The 24,561-nt window shown below is 43.7% G+C and overlaps 1 protein-coding gene across 11 annotated transcripts in view; it reads left to right on the forward strand.

Annotated features, from left to right (window-relative positions):
* The window catches only part of PRR5L (proline rich 5 like), a 275,462-nt gene that overhangs the window by 239,072 nt on the left and 11,829 nt on the right, over positions 1-24,561 (forward strand). For all 11 annotated transcript variants that reach the window (XM_077322187.1, XM_077322185.1, XM_077322179.1 and 8 more), the window contains 3 exons: positions 7,331-7,422; positions 13,229-13,369; positions 15,110-15,236. In XM_077322187.1, coding sequence (XP_077178302.1) covers positions 7,331-7,422; positions 13,229-13,369; positions 15,110-15,236 — 360 coding nt within the window. The remainder of the gene's footprint in view (positions 1-7,330; positions 7,423-13,228; positions 13,370-15,109; positions 15,237-24,561) is intronic.

The raw sequence follows: 24,561 nt of genomic DNA on the forward strand, positions 1-24,561 counted from the left end.
AAATTGCATCTTGTTCTCATTTGCCCATTTTTCCATTGTGTTCAGATCTTGTTGAACTCTGTCTCTATCTTCCGGAGTATTTGCCAGTCCTCCCAATTTGGTGTCATCTGCAGACTTGATGAGTAGTCCCTCATCCTATTCCATCATTCTGCACATTTCTTCTTTCTCCAATTTTCCTCCAAATTGCAGAGTATAACTCTGCAATCTAATGAGAAAAAACAAATAGCTCAGTTTTTTCTTTTCTTTTTTTGTGCTGCTGGTTGGGCTCTGCTCATTGATTGGTTTCAGGTGGGCGATGTCTTTAGAAATTGTAAGGAGAGATTCTTAAAGCTGCTTTCATTTCTGGGTTGCCATCTTAATAGAAGGGTTTTCCGCTTTCATCTTGTCTATGCTTCAGTACTGATTACGCATTTAACATTTTAATAGTTCCCTTAAGTCTTCTGAGAATTGGGGTTCAGTGTTAGTGTAAGAACTAGACCAGCCTTTCTTGTGGATCCCCTCCAGCTGTTTTCCTCTTCTTCCTCCTGATGCATGCATCACCCAGTAGAGAGTGATAGTGGTGGTGGTGGTTGAGAAATGATTCCAAGGGCTGCCATCTACCCTTTCCACCCTTCCTGTCCAATCTTGTCAATTAAAAAAAAAATCAAGGGGACTCAGTACAGTTGGATTCCTGTTTTTTAACTATTCAAACAAGACATCGTTTTAAAAAACAAACATCAGAGAAAGCTTTGTATGCTACTTAGATGCTTTAGAATCCAGCCTAAACTATATAGCTCATTCAGTAAGATGTTAGCCTTAAGATCAGAATGTTGTGAGTTCAAGCCTAGTTGTCGGTGTTTATTTTCTCCCCACACAGATTCCTCATGTTGATTAAGATTCATTTATTTATTATTATTTTGCTTTTGAAAAACTCATATTTTAAAAATGACTGTACCATGTTTTCAGTATTCTTACTGCAGTCTTATGCATACATTCTTGGAAGCTAGTTCCACTACAATTTATGGTTGGATCCCCAATTACTGTTTTGTTCGCTCACCACAATGTTCATAGAGTCCTATGATTTGCATGGGCACGGCTTAGGGTCCAAGGATTTTCTCCACTTTGGCTTTCAAACTTCAATATGGTTTGTATTTATTTATTTTGTTTGTGTCCACACAACCTCATCCTCTAATTGTCCATTTTCTAGGCTTTCCCTGTTTTGGTTGCATTCTTTTTTGAAGCTGGCTTGGTATGTTTTTCCCTCAGAAAGAGTGCAGTTCAAGTGTATCAGCAAGTCATCTGGATAGTAAGGTGCATGTTTCAGAAAGTCCCAGTTACATAATTTCTCTTTCTTTCAATCAGTCCCTCACAGCTGCTGTTTCTCCTGTTGCTATTTGACGTTTTTAAAATATTAGTAATTGCTATAGCACATTTATGTTATACCAGACCATTGCTACAATCTATTGGTTCCTCTGAATTACCAGCCTTAAAGTGGTTCTCTTGGCCCTTTTTGTTGCAGAGATCTAAGGGGAAAGGAAAATTTTGAACAAAAAGGCCTAGAGATTTTTTTTAAGTTATGTTATTTCACTGTAGTATTGTCAATTATTGATTTGTTTTTTAAAAAGTGCTCTAATAGAGCAATGGGGAAATTGTAGAGGATATAGCAACTGATGGAAGTGTGCATAAAGCTCATGTATAGATGCTCCATTTCCAGTGGGCATGCCTTTGCATTCACAAAAGCAGTGATAGGGAAATGATGGAGCTAATGTGGCTTGTTTTGGAATAAATAGACTAAATCACCAACATTTTGATCTGCAGTGACCATTTGAGTGCTCTAATGTAACTAGCAAGTTTCCTTTTGAAAAATGTTAAGAGTCCCATGGCACCTTTAAGACCCACAAAGTTTTATTTAAGGCAGGGGTAGTCAAACTGTGGCCCTCCAGATGTCCATGGACTACAATTCCCAGAAGCCCCTGCCAGCATTTGCTGGTAGGAGCTCCTGGGAATTGTAGTCCATGGACATCTGGAGGGCCGCAGTTTGACTACCCCTGATTTAAGGTGTAAGCTTTCATGTGCACTCACAGTTCCTCAGACACAATGCTGACACCTTGAATAAAACTTTGTCAGCCACTGGACTCTAACTTAGGGGCTTTCCGCACCGGGATCCTTGTAGCAAATTGTTTGCTGAACAAAAAATCGCCATTTAAAATAGTGGAATTCGTCGTTATGCATACCTGCCTTTGTAGTGGAATCCAGTTGCGTTTCTATCGTTTCCCACAGGCTTCCGGTCTCAGCAAAAATCGCTAGAAAGGAAGCGCTATTGCCGAGCTCGTCCCGCCCCTGGCCGTCAAGCAGCCAATGGGCGGCCGTTAGCATGCTCCCAAACAGCCCCTTTCCCTTTAAGAAAGTTTAAAAAAAAAAAACACCCATTGCAACGAATATGCGTTGCTTCGTTGCAACGGAGAGACCCATCCAGGTGGCAGGTGTGTTTGAGCTGCCGTTTCATCATTGCCACGCTCCCCCCGAGTGAACCCCCCCCCTCACGGGCCCGATTTTCGGCTGAAACCAGTGTGAAAAATAAAGGGAAAATACATCAGCAAACGGGCTTCTCTGTTGTTTGTGCTTAGTGACTGTAAACAGCTCTGGAGATGGACTGCAGCCGGGGAAGCCTCACTGGCTAAAAGGAGGGTCGCCGGTGCGTTGATCTCCGCTCGCTCGGAGAAAAAAAAATGGCGATCGCTTCGCCGGAAGATCAGAGGAGAGAGCCAGGGGGAGGGACTTTGTAGAAACCACAATGGTAACGCACAGAACTTTCCCGCTGGTGTTGCAGATTGGTTGCAGGAGTGTAGCGCTTTCCGGAGGGTGAATCCACTTTTGAGGATTTCCCTGAAAGTGCTACGAGGAAGCGCTTTTTGCGGATCGGTTTCAGGTGTGTGGCAGATTGTCAACGACGTTGTGCATAACGGCAAATCAGTAGCGTTTTCAATTGGCAACCATTGTGCGATTTTGAAGGAGTGCGGAAGGCCCCTTAGTTCTCCTGCTTCAAACCAACACAGCTACCTACCTGAATCTGTCTTTTGAGAAACATACCTGAGTTCCATCAGTCAGTTCTCTGGAATGGCAGCAAATAAATAATTTAAATTAAAATATTCAAATCCAGTAATACTTTTGTGATTTTCAGGGTGTAAGCTTGTCAGTAAATACTCTCTTCATGCTACAGGACTCAAATCTATGTGTTTTACTGCAGACCAGGACTAAGAGTAAATGAAAGGTGTTTCCTGCCAGGCACTGCTCTGTCTACGTATCCCTGTGCCCTCCAGCAGCTGGAAATGAGTGGTTCCTGACTGGAAATAAAAGCTCAATTTGGCAGCTTTATAGTTGCAAATTTCTGAACTATTCAACTTGATGCCAGTTTGTGACTACTGACATTATTTTGGTGGAGAAATGAATGATTCTTTTGTTCCAGCTACAACAGATATCCTGCAGAGGCCCTTTTAGTTTTGCTTGTGCACATGGGCTGAAAACAAGTTTGTATAACTTGTGACCACGGGACGATCTCTCTGATGGAGAGAAGAGGAGCTTTGATGTATGTGCTGTGGACTGTTGGCTGTTCTAATTCTGTGCGACAAACTGTTTCCCCTTCCCACCCCTCAGAAGATGTGTCATTTTAGTGATAAACCTGGTAAAGAGTATATTGCTGCAGAATAGGTCCCCACATGTGTCTCTAGTTCTGCTTTTTAAAAGGGTACTTATATTTGATTGATCATGTCAGGATGTAGATGAAGATCGGTGTTTGAATGGATGCGGTTTAGATAGATAGCATGGTAAAATGGCCTCTGTGGGATACTTGCTGGACCTGGAATAATAGTTTTCATGTTCATGAACAATGTTTTCAGAAGGCTGAAGCTGCAATATATTGAGCTTCCACGAGGAGTCTTTCTTGTCCCAATTGCTGTTCCCACTGCTAATGTAGGAAAAAAGTAGAGATCAGTAGTTTCACCATGACATCTCTTTAAGGCACTTAAGAATAATTATTATCTAATTTGTCCCATCATTACCTGATCTTTCTTAAATCTGCTTCCTATGGTATTTTGGAAAAAAAGCAAATTTAAGGTGTTAAATATATGGATGAGTCTCATCCACATTGACACCAGTCTTCCTGCCCCAGTTCTCCTCAGGAACCCTCCAATCCACTAGCACAGGAGAATTGAGCCTCTGGAAATTCAGAATATCTGTTGTCTGACTCCTTCTGTTCAGGGACAGTCTGGGGATGGGTTGCCCTTCAGGGTTCCTTTTTCTAGGTGGTGCCCTCAAAGAGCCTCAGGGGATGAACACAAGAACACCAGAAGCCATGTTGGATCAGGCCACTGGACCTTCCAATCCAACACACTGCGTCACACAGTGGCCGAAACCCATGTGCCATCAGGAGATCCACCAGTCCTCCCACTGTTGCCTCTCAAGCACTAATAATACAGCGCATCACTGCACCAAACATAGTGTTCCATCTGTACCTTTTGGCACTGATGGACCTCTACTCCATATGTTGTTCTGCTCCTCTCTTGAAGCTGCACATACCTGTAGCCACCACTTGGATTCCATGTGTTAATTGCTCTTTGGATGAAGAAATACTTATTTGCTCTAAACATTCTGCTCATTAATTTCACAGAGTGGCCACAATTTCTTGTCCTTCTCTATCCCATGCATAATTTTGTAAACCGCTATCATGCCTCTCCTCATTAGTTGTTTTTCCAAGCTAAAGAGCACTAATTTCTTTAACCTTTATTCATTTTAGTTGTCCTTTTCTGCACTTTTTCCAATGCTATAGTTTAGTTTAGTTTTTTAGATATGGTGACTGGAACTGTAGACATTATTCCAAATGAGGCTGCACCATAGATTTATACAGGGGCATTATGACAGTGGCTGATTTGTTTTCAGTCCCCTTTCTAATAATCCCTGGGTATACTTACACCCTGCTCCCTGTCTCCTAGTTGCCACAATCCTCCCCTTGTAGCTTAGAGCAGTGGTCCCTAACCTTTTTATCACTGGGGAACGGTCAATGCTTGACAATTTTACTGAGACCCGGGGGGGGGTAGTCTTTTGCTGAGGAACATTGCCACCGCTGCCTGAGCCCCTGCTCCACTTGATTTCCCGCCGCCGCCCCTGACCTCCCACCGCCCTCCCGCCAGCAGCAGCTGCGCAGTGCCATGCCGAGGGGGAGCCCCAGCCATGGCAGCCGCTGGAGAGCACCAAAGGTGAGCCAGCGGCAGAGTGGCAGGGCAGCCCCCGAGGCAGCAGCTGGGGAGGAGGATGAGGAGGAGCCGTGGCCTGGTACCGACTGATCCATGGACCGGTAGCGGTCTTCCGACCAGGGGTTGGGAACCACTGGCCTAGGGAGTGACCTGGAGCTTCCTCCCTGGGTTTCTCCTCTCCTTCATGCTTTGGTTCCCCATGAATGGTATGGCCCAGGATCCATAGGGACTTCCCCTCCCACACAATCTTGATCCTCTTTGTAATTCCAGACTCCCAGCTGGGCCTAAGGAGGATCGGAATGTGGAACCCTTCTCTCTCATCCTTTCTTGCCTGGCCCTGGACTGAACATCTGGTGTCAGGTCAACCTGTTGGTGCCTGGCCGCCATCTTCTCCTGCCCCTTTATGTGGGTGTCTTATGACAGCTTTACCTTCTGTCTTTGGAGTTCTACAGCATGTCACCCAAACCTTGAGAGTTGGGTCAGTAGTGCTGGCAGGTGGCTCCATTGCTCATTGTTGGTGATCTGGGTCAGGCAACCTGAAGATCGGCCCTGTGGCTGTGGTAAGTTCTTGGGTGGAGAGACTGCCATTAGATAATCTATTTAATATAATCTTTAAAACGCCCGTGGCGCTGCGGGTGCCACAGACTAAATAAATGGTTAAGGGCTTCTAAGGTGGGATTTGTCCGTGATGAGGAAGGGTCTGGATTGGACCCTTCCTCAGGACAGACAATCGGAGGGACCAATCGGCAGGCGCTTCACGCCTGCCGATTGGTCCCTCCGATTCCCAGCTCCAGCAACTGCGAGCTGCGCACAGCAGTTGCTTCCGGCCTGACGCGGCGAGAGGCACGAAGCGCCTCTCGCCGCGTCAGGCCGCGCAGCTGCCGGGGGCTCCCTGCCTCACGGCCTGATGTGGCGAGAGGCGCAAAGCGCCTCTCGCCGCATCAGGCCGCCGCTGCCAAAAGATCACCGCCCAAGGCAGCCCCCGCCCCATCAGGATGCTGACGAAGACAGACCGCCGCCCGGGGCAGCCCCCCTGCCTCAGACTGCCGCCACCGCCACTGAAAGCCTGCCGCCCGGGGGAGGACCCGCTGCCCGATGGAGCCCCCACCCACAGTAAGTCCCTAGCGCCCGCTGTATTAATCATACAGCGGGCTTGATTACTAGTGTTATAATACTCCTACTGCTAGAGTGACGGAGGTTATTGTAGGGCCCATAGCACTCCAGTCTTGGCCTGTCTACACTGGCTCCCAAATAATTTCCAGGCACAATTCAAGGTGCTGTCATTAACCATTGAACCCCTCTGTAATTTGGAACCACGTGCCTGATGGCCTGCTTACTCCTTTAGAAACCTGCACTATAACTAAGGTCATCTGTGGAGGCCTCACTTCATGTGCCTCTATGTTCTAAGATTAACATTTTAATTATTGTTTTTATGTTTAAATATATATTTTAGTCCAGTTTTAATGATTTTTGTTGTGGGTTGAAATGATTCCCCAACTATTGATTTTATATATATATATATATATGTGTGTGTGTGTGTGTGTGTGTGTGTGTGTGTGTGTGTGTGTGTGTGTGTTGCTAACTGCTTTGATGGCCTTTATGAGGGCAAAAAAGTGGGGTGTAAATTTTGTAAAATCATAAAACAGTAATAATATCTCAGTTGCTGATTTTAGGGGGGAAAAACACACCAACCCAAATCCCATGTGGAGAATGGGCACCATGAGGAACTGCTGTAGGGAAAAGACTGGGAACCTGCTATGTAGGAATCTAGATGCTACTCTGCTTCATCAGCAGTCTCAGCAGCATCCGGGAAACCACACAATCTCATCTCTGTGTGGGAAAATACCACTTATGCCTGTAGCTGATTCTGATTCTCTCTTAGATTGTGCATAACTTCTTTCACACAGCAATGGACAAATATTTTACTTTGTTCTAAGAAGAAAAGTGTTATTTTAGTAACTGAGCCTAGTTGCTCTCCTTTTAAGGAAAATAAGACATTAGTAAATATGAATTGCTTATTAGATGATAGCTAAATCATTAGATAGAGATCCCACATTAACAGTGACCATTTCTAAAAATCTTCACTTTCCTGTATGTTTTAGGAGAGACTCTCATCCATGTGTTAGCTGAAATGTGGGATAACTTCTTCACAGAGACTCTTCCCACACTCCAGGCTATATTTTATCCTGTTCAGGTAAGTCTAGTTAAATATAAACTAACTGGCAAGGAAAATGAATTAAAGATTTCCAATAGTTAGTATTTTTCCATAAAGCTGCTGAGTTGCCCAGTTCTGTTAAAAGACAGAATTCAACTTTAAATCACAGATGCTTTCTAATACTTGTTTGTCTAGCAAATTTTTGTAGATCAGACTGTAGGCGTCGTATTCTAATCAGATAGGAATATTAGAATTCCCGTGTTCTTATTTTATTTACAAAATTTGCATCCCACCTTTTTGCCCTCACATGGTCCACCAGGCAGCCAACAAAACATAAATATTAAAATTGTGTTTTAAAACCATTAAAATCAACACCACCCAAACACACATTGAGTTAAAATGTATATTAAACATAAAGACAGCAATTAGAATATTGGCTAGGAAGGTCAGAAGGTTTCATGGATAGTGCTACTTAGAATAAGATGTTCTGGTCAGATGAGAGAAAAAAGAGGAGAAAATGGCTACAGATCTGCACCACTATGATGCAATGCAGCTAGCATTTTAACATGGAATCTGATATTATATATGGCAAATTTCTAGGTGAGAACAGATTTGAAAATATATGAATGGTGCTATAAGAGCATGGCAGCAGATGCCAATTTATATCTCATTGAAACTGGTTGCTAAAACATATACAGTAATAATACATGCTGTTAAGGAAAAGAGGAGGCAAAGTTTAAAGCTTCTTGGTCAGATGTCTGTACTTATTAATAAAAAGTAGTTCCCCTGTGAAGCTGTCTGTGCTGGACAAAGATCAGAAGACAAAATTCCTTTCTAGGCCAATACCTCTGTAATGCGTACATTTTCTACTGCCCCATTTTCTTTAATCCATAATATTTGTTGTGCCCTAGTATTCTGACTACTCCCTATAAATGTGTAAAATAAATGTTCTGCAAAGGACAACATTTTGCAAGAGAAATACAGTTATCCCTGAGGCTGGCTGTGCTAGACTGTTGAGGATTTAGGCCATGCATTAGAGTGGTATATTTGCAGCAGTTACATTTCCATATTGCTGATGTCAGTTTATCCTTCAGAAACAAAGGAACTGGCAAATTTGTCAATTGTCTTTAGTAAAGGGACAAAAATCCATGTTTTGTTACTAGGGCAAACAGTCATTATTAGTCATTTTTCATGTGGCCATTGCAAAAGTACTGTATTCTTATCTTGGGTAGATGGCAGAGAACTTTTAAGTTTTGGAAAAAATCACTCAGGTCTTGGTCATCGTTCAGCATGATATGGTGGTTAGACTATCCAACTAGAACCTGGAAGAGCCAGGTTCAAATCCCTGCTGTGCCTGTGGAAACTTCCTGGGTGACCTGGAGCTACTCATACCTTCTTAGCCTTAATTACTTCATGGAGAAGGGGAGAACTAGGTAGGCTGCTTTGGGTCCCCATTGGGGAGGAACTAAATAATTAATTGAATGAATGAATATTCTATGATCCATTGTGCTAGGCTCTGCAAGACCTACAGGCTAATGTATTGTGTCCCCCCCCCCCATCCCTGAAGCAGCAACATCTTTGAACAGAAATTGCCTGCAGAATGAAATCCTTAAGGAAGTTTCCTCACTGTTTTGTATCTCTCCTTGGCTACTTAGTCTTGAGGGCTTCACTCTTTCTTTCTACTTCCAAATGGCAATATGTCACCATTACTGATTCTATTCTGCTTTGCTCTGTTTTCACATTAGTATGTCCCGAATGCAGGCTACAGGAATGGAAATGCAAACTTACGTCTAACTATAGTATACTAACCTTCTATCATGTTTTTTGCTTTGTTTTCCCTTCCTTTGCCTCATTCTTCTCCCTCCTCTTTATGTTTGCTGCAGAAGCTAGAAGGTATGTGTGTGAATGCAGGGAAGCAAAACCATTGTACTAAATTTTAAATCTCACATACCATCAAATTTTGCACCCTAATCCCAAAGTTTGTACTTCAAATGGAAGTGTTCTGTCTTGCTGTTATTATTTCAGTGGTATGTATTGTCATGCGATTGGTCTGCTCAGCTAAGGATGGAAGATCTTCCTTTGGCAGACCGTTCACTTGGCTGGAGGAAGGTTCCATCTTTCGCTGAGCAGAATGGTAAGATTCACCCCAGTGCATTTAGGGTTGGGCTGGGCATCTGGCAACAGTTTAATTGCCCGATGTAGACATTTTAGATTGTGGGTTCCCAGGTAAGTGGACTGGGATCTACCTGTGTAGTGTGAGGCTACTACAAATGGATGGTGTTGGGGATAGAGCAAAGATTAGGGGCTTCCCTTCTTGGTCAGTGGCTGGAGCCAGCTTGTTGGCCTGAACAACAGAATTCTATTGAGAGGACAACTAAGTCAAAACATTTAGAAATTACAAAGGGAAGCCAGGAACGTGTGGAGCTAGCATCATGTGTTTCTGGAATGCAAGCTATTGTTTTGGGAGTGATGAGGACACAGACAAAATTATAGCGGTGTATTGCAATGCATATCTATTATTTCTGTACCAATGGCAGCTGTTTAAACAGTGAAAGTGAAGTACGACTGCCTAATAAGTAGGTAGTTTCTTTGCTGATTAGCTTAATGTACAGCTGTGATAACCAGTGGCCATAACTCCATATCACAGGTACTTTATTTTAAACAAGGCATCTATAGCAATAAAGGAAAAGGTACATGTATCTTAAGAAAGAGTTTACTGTGCATCCCTCAAGTGCCCCATCTACCTCACAGGGTTTCTGTTGTTGGGAGAGGAAGGAAAGGTGATTGTAAGCTGCTTTGAGACTCCTTCGGGTGGAGAAAAGTGGCATATAAGAACCAATTCTTCTCCTTCCCACAATCCATGTTGCATCCATCATTTCTTTAAGCATATGCCATACTTGAGCTGCGGAAACTTTTTGGTCAGTGATGCTGTGCTCATTACTTCCACTTCTTTGTGTATAAAGAACCCTGATATAAATGTGTTTCCTTGGCTGAAATTAACTGCTATTTTAGATATGTTCCAAGTTTGGAATAGAAGGGTTTTTAAAAATTCACATACACAAATACATCAAAATTTAGCTTTTGCCCCTAATTTGTGTACTGTAATGATTTGGGTCATCCTCACAGGAAATAGAGAGTGGTTGGAGTAGTCTTTCTCAACCTCTTTACTATAGAGAAATCCCTGAAACATTCTTTGGGCTTCGAGAAACCTCTGAAGTGATGTCAGTAGGCCACACCTTCCTGCCACATCTCAGGAAGTCAAGTCACCCAGACACTCTCAATGGATGTGACATTACCAGGACACTCCCACAGCACAGGAAGTGACAGCACAGAAATATTTTCAGATGATTTGTGAACAGAATTATATCTGCACTCCCTGCAGGCTACCAGTTTGCTCTTCTTCATCAAAGGAAGCCTGCAGTGGGAGTCTGCAGAAACAAGGCTGGGACAGGTTTATTCCACTCCATTGCCTTCTTCCCCCACCCCCCTTGCTAGAACAAGGCCAGAGCAGGCCTATGCTGTTCTGTCACCCCCACCCCCTCACCACCAAAAACAGTACCAGGGCAGGCCCATGCCCCCCTCCATGCATTTAAGTTATTCGTTTATTCATTTATTCATTATGTATCTCAAATGAGTACATTGAGCCTTGGTCAACAGAGATTTGTATGGTCAGGTCCCAGCCCTCCCATCCCCTCCAGGACCATCATTGACCATTTATTAACTCCCACCCAATAGGTAAAACCCTTCCGGGATCATCACAAATCCCCAGGGTTAGAGAGTGGATCCAGGACACAAATCTTTATACAATACTTAATTTCTGGATTGTATTTCTAATTGCCTACAGTAGTTTGCAAACAAGGCACTGATGATAGGCACAATGTAGATATTTACATTTGATCCTATATGAATATTCTTTTGTGTTGCAAAGGTAAATGGAAATTATACACTAACACTTGGTTAAAAGCTCAGTCAGTGCAAGTAAATCCTATTAATTTCAAGAGATTTCTTGCTTTACAAATCATTCAAGATAAGGTTTTAATTTCCATAAAACTGCATGGCCAGTCAACATAAAACTTATCATGAGATTGTCATCATATTTACATAATCTTGAAAAGGGAATTGTCTTCAGTTGAGATTTGAGCAATTGATTTACTCCTTCAGAATTCATTTCAAGCTCAGCCATGAAACCTGGGAAATGTAATTGTAGAAGCGAGACTGATAATTTTTTGTGACAACAAAGGTTATTTGGGGTTATATACGTTGTTACACTTTATAAAGTGTAATCATGCAAGTCCAGAAAGCTGGTAGCAAGTACAGCTGTGCAGTTTTTTATTTTGATTAGCCGGGTAAAAATGAATCCAGAAGTCTCATTGGGAAATTGTTGGCTCTGTAACAAACTAAATGTTATTACTTACTTCTTGATTACAATTTGATTACAAACCCTCACACCACAAAAGGAAAGCCTAAGAATTACTGCAAAAATTATCATACAATTTAGCAAATAACAACATCTGCCAACAACAAAGCAAGATATGATGAGGAACTAAGCATTACAAGGGACAAGCGGGACACTTAAACCCTTGTTTGTAACACAAACCCTTACACTTTCTGCCATGTACTATTTTTTCCCCAAATGACTTTATGTTGTTGTTCTTCAGTCAGACTCTAAAAATGGTTGTAAAAATGGTTTCTGGGAAATAGAGAAATTTGCAAGCAAGAATTGATGCTGTGGCAGGAGTCATGTCCACCTGTGATCCCTCTCTCCCACATGCAATCATTCTCAATAAATGATTCAGAAATCATGGGATTGGGTCCATATGCTTGCCTAAATAATGAGCTCCATTCTGAGTAAAGCCTGTTCTTTAGTTTCCACTGTATGAAAGCATTCATTTTGCAAGATAAAGTCACCAGGCTATAGCAAACAAACAAGGATCCAGATCCATCTTCCATCCCTTTCTGGTTTTGTCCTGATTTCCTTCCTATCCATTAAAAACACCCTTTGATGGTTAAAGAGGTCAAAGCATTCTACTACAGCAGGCTGTACTTCAGAAACCTTGGTTTTAGCTATTATTTGCATTTTGATGAAGCTGTTAATTGCAGCATTAACCCCATTATGAATTGATGATTAACAAACATGTATTCCCTCCAGTTAGAGATTTGCTTCGCTGCTTACAGTATGGTTAGTTTTATGATTATTTCCATGGAGAATATAGGGCACAGTTTAACTTGGTTTTGAAATAAGGTTACAAAAAGTATTGGGAGGAGAGTTAGAGGAAAATTTGGGCTCCTTAATCTTGGCATGAGCTAACAGTTAACTGCATAGTTACCCATAACATTGGGTAATCAAATACTGGATCTCCTTCAATGATGGGTAAATGTACATTGTAAACTCTTACGTTATAATAGTCTTAAAATTGAACAAAAATGGGCAGAATGCTAGCAAAAGTTACAGATTTCCCTTACTATGTTTTGAAGAGGTTCAGAGTCTTATGTGAATCTTTATAGGTATCTTTGCCAGGTTCCAGTGCAGAGGTTGTCTGCCTCTCTAGATGTTCCTTTCTCCCACCCTGCATACTTACTTAATTGCTATAAATATCTCCCCACTCACATGCTTGTAGCCAGGTATGTGATTCCTCAGGAGACTCAAGCCAGGCAGCTGCAATTTCTTTTTAATTTGTAACCAGTAATCTGCCTCTTATTCCATGTACCTCTTGGTTCTTCTACAATATTGTGCATTAACTCATGGTGTTATTTTATAGCTGTTCCACAAGATCTGGCAGTTTCTAAATTCGAGTATTTCTCAATGCCAATGCATGCTCTTGTTCAAACTGTCTTGTATGTCTAGGGTCAAGAATTAACTATTCGCCAAATTGCTCTGCTTGGCTTCAGAGACTTAATCTTGTTAAGAGTGAAGTTGGATGAGATTCTTCCTCTGGTTCAAACCAAGGTCCCTCCTTCCATTGTACAGATGCTACTGATTTTACAGGTGGGAAGTTACCTATTTCCTCCACTATTTTACTTCAGTTGTTTAGGTGCTTAGTAACTGGATGGGAAGACCTAGAGGTGTGTATGTATACTTAAGGAAGCAAAAGGACTCGTGCAAGCCCAGAAAGGTGCATCCTTAAATCCACAAAGCTTCCTATCTTCCTTGGATGAAATCGCAGCTCTGATACTTTTTATGAATCTGAAATGAGCTTTGCTACACAAAAGTTATTTATTAGACTGTACATTACCATAGGTTTCCTATATATGTATTTCTGTGTGTACGCTCCATCTTCATATTTGTGGGCAGGTATGGTTGAATCATAGTATTGGAACGGACCTCCAGGATCATCTAGCCCAACCCCCTGCACAATGCAGGAACTCACAACTACCTGTGAGTGCTTCTTGTTCCTATTTGGTAGATGCTTTTTCTACCATCTCTCCAGTTCCCTACTCTTAATTTATAACCTTCAGACCCCTAGGTCAGTGTGTTACCCAGCATAGTGGCAGTGGCTGGAAAGGGACCCCCCACCCCAACCTACTTTATGTACCTTGGACTGTGCTTTTTAAACTGAGTTGCTTTGGACACAGTTGTCATAGTGAACCCTGTTCACCTTCAGTGATATAAACCCAACACATTCATCTCCAAAGGAGTTCCATGAAAGTTCCAGCTCCACTTCTAGTTCAGTTCTGCTGGCTCCTTTGTATGGAACACTTTGCCTAGGAAAGATTCAAGAGGAAAAGTGCCTGTACTCGAAAGCTCACACCTTGAATAAATATTTGTTGGTCTTAAAGGTGCTACTGGACTCTATTTTTGTCTAGGGAAGTCCCTCATAGACCAACAGTCAAGTAAAGCCTTTGAGCTGTTCATTTAAGACTTGCCTAATCCTGGATATATTGTTTCTCTTCTGTGACAACACAGTGCTGTGGTAGGGTGGTTCTGTTTAGAGTAACTGATTTAGTTGATTATTGATGTTGGGCTTATTTGAGAAATGTAATATGTTTGTTTTGTTGTAAGCTGCTTAAGGTAATCCTATATAAACAATGGAACTAAACAAATTATACTTCGATGGTAATTCGTTCACTCCTCACAGAGGGTAGTAAGTGATGGAACAACTTATTTGTAACTGGCATAACATTAAGGGTCTTCTCCAGCCCTGGATGAAGAATTCATAGGTCTTTTTTAATCCTTGCAACTCCCAATAGTACGGCGTTGTACACATTCCAACTGTTCCGTCAAATTAGGTAGGTTACTATACCATTTTGTATGTGAGTACCACTATGTATAGTGGTTAAGGGGTCAGACAAGGATTTGGATAGCCCCCATTCAAATCTTCACTCTGTCATGGAAAGTCACTTGATTTCAGCAGTTCCTTGTGAAGATAAAACAGTAGAAGTGAAAATGATCTTCTGAGCTACTTTGGGTCCCTTTTGGGATGGACACATGCGTTTGTGTGCGCGCGCGCACACACACACACACTTGTATAAAATTCCTATAACTTTCTTTTAAAAAGATGAATACTTCTTCTGAAACTAGTTTCAGCAAGGTAGTCACCATGTTGTTCTTCAGTAAAAGAGCTAGATTTGAACTCAGTAGCCCCTCAAAGACCTAAGCTTTTGAGAGATGAAAGCTTTTTGTCTAAGCTTTTGAGAAATGAAAATCCCTTTGTAAAAAGTGTTGGTCTCTGTAGTTACTAGACTTGTATGTATCTGTGATGTCTATATTTTGGTGTTTTTGTTTCAGGGAGTCCATGAACCCACAGGTCCAAGTAAGGCCTTCATGCAATTGGAGGAGCTTGTTAAGCAGGTGGTCTCCCCATACCTTGGTCTTTGTGAGGAACACTGCTTTCCTGGCAGCACCTGTGCCCTGGGTAAGATTCACCATAATGAAGGATGGGTGTTCATCCTGTCACTCAAGCCCTTCTCCTAATCAGTGTATTTGGGGAATGTGTTCCACCTGAATAATGGAAATAAGGCTGAAAGTTGATAATAGTTGTTTGATTTGGAGCATGAAAGGGTACCAGTGTGCATGTGGATCCCAGCACTGGGTTTGTATTGTTAGAAAACCTGTTTAGCTAGAAGCAGCCCAGCAGGATAAGCAGGTGGTCTCCCCACGTGTCCTACCACCCAGTGATGCCTCATTTCTTGCATTATAGTTAGTCTGCAGCCAGAAAAAGTAATCAATATGAGGCTCTGTGCAAAAGAGAGGCTGAAAAGCAAAGCTTAAAGTGTCCCTAAACAGTCCAATCAATTCAGACTTAAAACATAATTTGTGTTTATGGAAATAACTTTGTTTTTTTTTCCCCCGAAGTCTTATGGATTGGTAATATGTTCATTCTTTGCAAGTTTCTCTGTTGGCAGTTGATTAAAATCTGATTTTAAAAATACTTCCCATTATTTAGTTTTAACATCTAAACAGCTTTCCTGGTTTGCCTTCAATCAGTGTGTGTAAACAGAATGGACCTTTGATACTAATAGACCCAAATTATATGGCTTAAAATATAAAGTATAAGGTATATAAAATATAAGAATTAGGTAGTGGGTTGAAGACTTTGTTTGTATCCCTGAAAAAAAACAGTTCACTTCAATTGGGATAGACATAGCTGCCCATAGTGGCCTCCCGATGCCCGCCCACCTCATTCTACATTCCATCAAGTATTGTGCGGTATCCAGCGCGGCCGCAGCGGGTCATCAGCGTGGCTACGGTGAGCATCAGCAGTGAGACAGGGGTGCCAGCCTTTTCGGCGTGACCGGCCCGTTCTGCTCGGCAAGAAGCAGCGGCACTCCGGCCCGCCCCTTGTCTATGCAGAGCTTGCACATGCGCACTAGTGCCGGTCACAGGGAGATGCAGGGGCGGGCCGGAGGCGCTGTGGACACACTGCGGCCGTACAATGGTGACAAACTCTACATTTTGAGTGGAAATGTTTGGGGGGCTGTCTTATACGCCCAGTCGTCTTATACGCCGGCAAATACAGTACCTTTTCTTTGTGGCATGTTTCTATGTCAGCTGGGCTGGATTCCTCTGACTAGATGAAGCCATACCATCTAGTCCCCTGACCATATTTTCTTGGAATCAAGTTGTACTGAATTCACAAGAAAGTTCTAAGAAAACATGCTTACAGCTGCAACCTTTGATACATAATTGTTGCCCCTTGCTTTTGCCTTAGGAAATGTTTGCTGGAAGCTACAAAAGTCTCCCCTCTGCTTCTGCATCTTCCTGAATGTCACCTCCTGGGCCTCTGCCTAATTTCTCAAAAGCAAAATAGTACTAGACATTATGTTGTCAATATCTCTCTCAGAACAGTTAGGTATACCTTCCAGAGAAGAAACATAATCACTGCACAACTTGTTCTGCACAATCAATAAACTCATGCCCCTTACTCCATAGAAGGAAAATGATACAAAGAGCACAGGGACTTGCATGTTGCTAAAATTGTTTGTTCGAAATACAGTCATGTGATTCTTGTGAAACTCTCCGGCTATCTTTGTGTCTGCCAATAAAACAAGCATTGGTGTCATAAAAGTAGAGTTTTATGTACTCTCTGGCCTTGAAAGGGTTTGTTTTTTCAAAGTAATCACATTGGGCTTCCATGCTGAAGTCGTATGTGCCTCCCATTGCTAAGTGTATAGGTGCACATGTAAAGTGGCTGTTCCAGATGGAATTCTTAGTGTGACCATATTGTGAAGCTGCATTTTACTATGAGATTGGAAATGGCCTGGAATGACCTGTTTGAAAGTGTCTGGGCATGTTGAGGGGCCAGTTTGTGTACACAAGTCCAATAGACTAGATGACAATGTAAATCAGTCCTAAATGCCTGCTGTCCTCATCTAGTCTCTTAGTCCCAAGTACACTCTGTTCAAGTGGCTTGGGAGAAAGAAGAATAGTTTCTTTCATTTGTAAATCGTTCTTCCAAGCATGTTCCTCCGCTTATCATAACGTTTTATTTGGCCAACTAAATGATGGTACCGTTGTACTCTGCTCTGGTTTGGCCTCACTTGGAGTACTGTGTTCAGTTTTGGGCACCCCAGTTGAAGAGGAATGTAGACAAACTGGAGCATGTCCAGAGGAGGGCAACAAAGATGGGGAGGGGTTTGGAGACCAAGACGTATGAAAAAGCTTGGGGGAGCTTGGTCTGTTTAGCCTAGAGAGGAGATGAATGAGAGGGGATTTGATAACCATCTTCAAGTATTTAAAAAGGTGCCATATAGAGGATGAAGCAGAGTTGTTCTCTCTTGCCCAAGAGGGACAGACCAGAACCAATGGGATGAAATTAATTCAAAAGAAATTCCGTTTAAGCATCAGGATGAAGTTCCTGACAGTTAGAGCTGTTTCTCAGTGGAGCAGGCTTCCTTGGGAGGTGGTGGGTTCTCCATCTTTGCAAATTTTTAAACAGAGGCTAGATAGCCATCTGATGGAGAGGCTGATTCTGTGAACGCTCAAGCGGGTGGCAGGTTACAGTAAATGAGCAATATGGATGTGAGTGTCCTGCATAGTGCAGGGGGTTGGACTAGATGACCCATGAGGTCCCTTCCAACTTTATAATTCTACTAGAAAATAAGCCCGCTGTGGTATAAATACAGCGGGCGCTAGCTTACCGGCTCGGCGGGCCCCTCCATAGCTGCGGCGGACGTTTGTTTAGCTGCGTTGGGCTGGTGTCCTGGTCTTCTGGCGGTGCCGCAGCGTGGTCCGGAGATGTGAGCTATGGCGGGCGTGGCCGGGTTGGGTGATGGCAACGGCGAAGGCAGCTTTGCTGGTGGTGGCGGGTGGCGGCGCGGCCCGCTGGCAAGGCGCGCGGGGCAACGCTGAGGCCTGAGGTCAGTGGGCAGAGGGGGCCGGAGGCGGCAGAAGCGCGGGCGTGGGGCCGGCGAGCAAGCTGTTGTGTGGGCGGCCGGGTCTGGTGGTGACGAGAGCGAAGGCAGCGTTGCTGGCAGCGGCGGGTGGCAGCGCGGGCTGCTCCCGTCCGCGAGACCTGAGGTTAGTGGGCGTCGGTGGAAGCTGCGGCAGGGGCGTGGCCACAGGGACGACGAGCGAGCTGTTGCAGCGGTGGGTGTGTCGGGCGGCGGCAAGGGCGAAGGCAGCATTGCTGGAGGCGGCGGGTGGCGGCGCGGGCAGCTTCAGGCCGCGCGGACCGGCGGCGAGGCCAGAATTGAGTGGGCGTTGGTGGAGGCAGCAGCAGGGGAGCGGGGCCCCCTTGGGTGCGTGGGGGGGAGGCGGCAACGGGATCGAGCAAATGTAGGGTCCCCGGGGTGGGAAAGGAGCAGGGACGCCGCATTTCCGACGCAGCATCCCTGCTCCTTCCCGAAGATGGAGGAGTGTCGGCCCAGAGAACTGTCGGCGCGGGCTGCCATCACAATCTGTGAGGCGATTCCCTGGGCAGACGAGGCTGGGCCAAACTGCCAATGGGGACCCGCGCTTCGTGCGGCTCCCCATTGGCGGCTTGACCCTGGATGGACAGTCGGAGGGCCCAATCAGGAGCCGCGAAGCGGCTCCTGATTGGTCCCTCGGAGTTTTTATCCTGGACAGGACCCGCCCTAACTCCTTCCAAACAGCCCTTACTCTTTTATTTAATCCGCTCCGCAGGAGCGGTTTAAAGGTGATTCTATGAAATCTCAGGGCTACTGAGACTATTATAAAATGTTTAAAATTCATACAGTCATGGTGAAATAATGCATTGTTTGTTTTCTGCTATTTTTTATGCAGTGTCAAAATTAAGCTTGTTGCTCCTTTGGAGGTGCCTTGGCTTTTAACCATTGAAGCGTGTCTCCCATGCCTGGACTGGCAATTAACACCTGCACCAATTGCTAGGAATTTGGGTGTGACCTTTGATGCCTTCCTTTCGATGGAGGCTCAGGTCACGAAAGTAGCCGGGACGGCATCTTCACCAAGCCAGGCTACTAGTGCCCTATCTGTCCTCAGACCATTTGGCCACAGTGATCCATGCAACGGTCACTTCCGGACTAGACTACTGTTACTTGCTCTATGCGCTCCTGCCCTTGTCTTTGATCCAGAAGTTACAGCTGGTACAGAATGCGGCTGCCAGGGTTCTCACTAGGACATCATGGAGGGCCCATATTCAGCTGGTGGTTCGTCATCTGCACTGGTTTCCGGGTCAAGTTCAAGGTTTTGGTATTGACCTTCAAGGCTATATGTGGTCTGAGTCCTGTCTACCTGTGGGACCGCCTGGTTGCTTATGCCCCCCGCAGGGCTATTTGCTCTGCAGGTACGCACTTGCTGGTAGTCCCGGGCCCTGAGGACGCTGGCCTGGCCTTCACCCAGGCTAGGGAGTTTTCACTCCTGGCCCCAACCTGGTGGAATGAGCTCTCGGAAGAGCTGAGGGCCCTACCGGAGTTGTCAACTTTCCACAGGGCCTGTAAGACAGAGCTCTTCCACCGGGCATATGGTTGAGGCCAGGGAGGGGTCCCGATATTCGGTTCAATCTGGGATCCCCCCATGTCCATCATGCCCATTCTGTGCATTATGTCTATTGACTGATCTGGCTCCTCACTCCCACTAGTATGACAACAAGGAAATTGGCCCCCTGGCTGGACAAGGAATTGAGTAGCTAGTGGCTTTTTCGCCAGCCGCCTTTTAGTAGTACTTCTAGCAGTAATAGTAACGTAATTAAGGGAATTAGGGGGTTTTATTGTGCTTTTCTTTTTATTGTTGTAAACACCTGCGAGCCCAACCAGGAACAGCGGTATAGAAGTCTAAGAATGAATGAATGAATGAATGAATGAATGAATGAATGAATGAATGAATGAATAAATAAATAAATAAATAAATAAATAAATAAATAAATAAATAATCTTTGCTTAAGCTAACTAACAAACATGTAATGGTCATGCTGTGGAGCATGGACACAGCTCTAACCTTGTATATCCTTTTTATCATGTCTGGCCTCTCATATATGCTCACCATTACGGAAGGATTCCATGTGTGCTTTAGGAACATAGTCAGTGGGTTAAATGAGCCAATAAGACTGGTTTGCTCACCTCTGCCAGAGTGGTTCACCACTTTGGAATTAAAATGAATGGAAAGAAAGTGAGATGTGCTGAGAATGGGCTATTGTTGTGTTGCAGAATGGAAAGGGGCATTGAATAATAAATAACATTATGTAGTTGTCTTGTATTGAGTCAGAGTCAGACCACTGATCTGTGAAGGTCAGTATTCCCTGACCAGTGACAACTCTTCAGTGTCCCGGATAGAGTTCTCTCACATCACTTGCTACCTGTTCCTCTTAACTAGAGTCTGGGGATAGAACTGAGGACTTTCTGTGTGCAAAGCAGGTGCTCTACCACTGAACCACACCTCCCCCACAAGGCCTTATACATACATGCAGTTTCAACACAAAAAACACTGTTTCAATTTTGCATTTCTCCTGCGTTAATTAAACGTGCGATTGGTTTTTTGCTTCACTTTGTCTTGTGAGACCACACTTTTCCCCCTGAAGAATATACATAGTTCTCATTGTTATTAATTAATCATGTTTGTACACTATACATACAAATGATGTACATATAAATTGCATACAAAAACTGTACTGCATACAGGGTTAATGCAAAGAAATTTACAAAACCAAGACTGAGCAGTGACAAAGAGAAATGAGTGATGAAAACTTAAGATATAGATAAACAAAATGACAAAAGTGTTGTCCATAATGCTGAGTAAGAAGAAGGATAACATGGATGTACTGCTTCTGAATAGTTTTATATGCGTATCATTTACTGACAAAGCACCTGGTTAACAAGCCCACTTGCTGAAATGGATTGTAGGAATTCCGCTGTGTTCCTAGTTGGCTAGTTGGTTAGGGGATGTTTGGGTGCTACAGCTCTGCATCACTCCCAGCATACGCTCTACGCGGGCCTTCCCTTGTCTTTGACTCGGAAGTTACAGCTGGTCCAAAATGCGGCTGCCAGGGTCCTCACTAGAACACCTTTGAGGGCCCACATTCAGCCGTTGCTTCGTCATCTGCACTGGTTACCAGTCTGTTTCCGAATCAGATTCAAGGTATTGGTATTAACCTTTAAGGCTATACGCTGCCTGGGTCCCGTCTACCTGCGGGACCGCGTGGTTGCTTATGCCCCCCGCAGGGCACTCCGCTCTGCGGGTATGAATTTACTGTTTGTCCCAGGCCCATGGTATGTTCGCCTGGCCTCGACCTGGGCCAGGGCCTTTTCAGTCCTGGCCCCAACCTGGTGGAACGAGCTCCCAGAAGAGCTAAGGGCCCTGCAGGATCTACCAGCTTTCCGCAGGGCCTGTAAGACGGAGCTCTTCCGCCAGGCATATGGTTGAGGCCAGGGCAGCTCTCCCACTAATCCATCAGAGGATCCCCTCCAATATTGAGATCTCTAACACCGAGATCATGGTTAGATGTATTGTATTGGTGCCACCCTGTTCTGAACATTATTCTCTCCACCAGGCTGAACTAAGATCAGAATTGTGACCACCGCCGCTATATGTTATATGTTATATGTAACTTTTAATTGGGGTTTTTATGGGGATTTTATTGTGTTTTAACTATTTATGTTGTAAACCGCCCTGAGACCTATTGGGAGAAGGGCGGTCTAAAAATTAAATAATAATAACAACAACAACAACAATAATAATAATAATAATATCTCTGCTGGTGGACAGTGCCATCAAATCGCAGCTGACTTATTGGAAGCTTGGAGGGTATTCAAGGTGAGAGTTGTTCGGTGGGGGTTTGCCATAGCCTGCCTCTGTGTAGTGATCCTGACATTCCTTGGTGGTATCCTGTCCAAATACTAGTTAGGGCCAATCCTGCTTAGCTTCTGAAATCTGATGAGTTTTTGCTATTCTGGCCATCCAGGTCATGGCAATCCCTGGTAATATTTATTTAAAGAAGCGCCCCATGCAGCTTCATTGCAGTTAGCAATTCTGTACCCCTTGAAAATAGCAACCAGTGAATTGGGGCAGGGACATTTGGACTGTCTTTTACTAGGTGTTATTGGCGAAGACTTTCAGTCTTTACAGCCATCAATATTTCTGTTCCTTTAACTTTAGGATTCTTAGCTGCAGAGCTGAGCAATATTTCCATCTACTGGCAATCTGAAGACAAATATACAGTACACTATAGTGCAGTGAATGTGAGTGGATTTTGAATGAAACCATCAGAAATAGTGATCTGCAAATAGTTCAACATTCCAGTCCCTGCTGATCAAGTATTTCTGATGAGACTCAACTCTTGAAGAAATTTTTGGGCTGAAGGTCATGTCCTAATTCCTGGGGTGGCTGTGACTAGCAGCTGCTGAAGAGCCAACCCAAAGGAACCTTTGGCCTAGCTTGCTGATGAGATTCTAATCCTGGCCCTGGCAGTCTCACCTGGTGCCAGCCTGGTGGTATGCTCTTCCAAGGAAGATCAGGGCATATATATATATATATATATATACACACACACAACATCAATGAAGTGGCCTCCCTACTTAAACAAAGATGCATAGACACAGTTGCCAACAACTTAATATGCACTCTATGATTGTACTAACAGAGTACTTTATCCCCCTTCTTCTCTGATACAGAAATAGTAAACTTGGAGGGTTTTAAATGTAAATGAATTGTTTTAAATGTTTATTTTTTTTAAACCATTGTAAATTATAAATAAGAGCCTCTTGTGGCGCAGAGTGATAAGGCAGCCGTCTGAAAGCTTTGCCCATAAGGCTGGGAGTTCAATCCCAGCAGCCGGCTCAAGGTTGACTCAGCCTTCCATCCTTCCGAGGTCGGTAAAATGAGTACCCAGCTTGCTGGGGGGTAAACGGTCATGACTGGGGAAGGCACTGGCAAACCACCCCGTATTGAGTCTGCCATGAAAACGCTAGAGGGCGTCACCCCAAGGGTCAGACATGACTCAGTGCTTGCACAGGGGATACCTTTACCTTTACCTTTAAATTATAAATCATTGTAAGCCACCCTGAGCCTCTAGGGAAGGGCAGCATATAAATTGTATAAATAAATATGAGAAATAATATATGGAAGAGCACCGGAGGTAAAACATGGGAAGAAGAGGGTCAGGTCTCAAACAGTCAGCCATTCCATCCTTCTTTCTCTTTCTTTCTTTCTTTCTTTCTTTCTTTCTTTCTTTCTTTCTTTCTTTCTTTCTTTCTTTCTTTCTTTCTTTCTTTCTTTCTTTCTTCTTCTTCTATTATCATCATCATCATCATTTCATTTCATGACTCGCAGTCTTGAATTTATTTTATCAGAATCCTTAGACCTCATGAGAGAAGGTTCTTGTAATGGCTCTATTTGGTCAGTTTTTTATGTGCAGTGGCTCACTGTGTAGATCAAAGCTTTTCTCTCATGCTAACATTCTGTTAATTGGCTAAAGTGTCACACTGAGGTAGGAAGGTATAATATAAAATGTCAAAATGGCCAATTGTTGGGAAAGGCAGAGTTCAGTAGTTCACTGTTACTCAGGAGACATTTAGTTTCATGCATAAGGGAATAGCTGACTGATATGAGCAGAGTGAGATTGACCTTGGCATGACTCTGGGGTCAAAAGTCAGAATAGTTTTTCCATCTGCCAAAGCTATGCCTCCAAGCTCCAACCTGCTATCTATTTTAGTCTACCCTTATCTGATGAACCTGTTAATCTCTTTTCTCTGGTTGCTCCACTCAGAATGCAGTTTGTTGAATGTCTGGCAGTGGGAGAGTAGTGCAGGCTGAAGGCCAGACTAGTGTGGGGCTGTGGAACAAAGCCTTCAATGTTTTGCTTTTTCCTGGCTCTGTTGCTTTCATTTGGTGATTATAGGGTTTTGGAAGGGATCTCACTGGAATGCATCACCTTCAAGATATGCTTTTCCAGATGGTTTTTATTACCTCAGCTCCAAGTTGGAAGACACTGTTGGAATCACTGAGTTGAGACATCTAAACAAATGAGATACATGAGAAACCAATGCAAAATCTAATTTTTAAAAGTAGGATCACATGCTGGTTAGCAAAATGTAGCTATTGAGCTCTCGCCTCATCTCATCTGATTGGAATAAATAAACCTGGCAATTTAGAAAGGCTGTGACCCAGAAAACCTTAACAGCCCAGGAGAACCCGCTGACCTGTGTCGGAAGCTCCTGTTTTCTCTCTCTGTTTCTCAGGCTCACACAATTTCTGCCAACCTACATTTTCCTAATGCATCTACTTTTTGTTGCAACAAACAGCCTAATCCTATGATTACTAGGATGTAA

Source organism: Paroedura picta, chromosome 2, assembly GCF_049243985.1.
Source record: "Paroedura picta isolate Pp20150507F chromosome 2, Ppicta_v3.0, whole genome shotgun sequence".
Taxonomy (NCBI): domain Eukaryota; kingdom Metazoa; phylum Chordata; class Lepidosauria; order Squamata; family Gekkonidae; genus Paroedura; species Paroedura picta.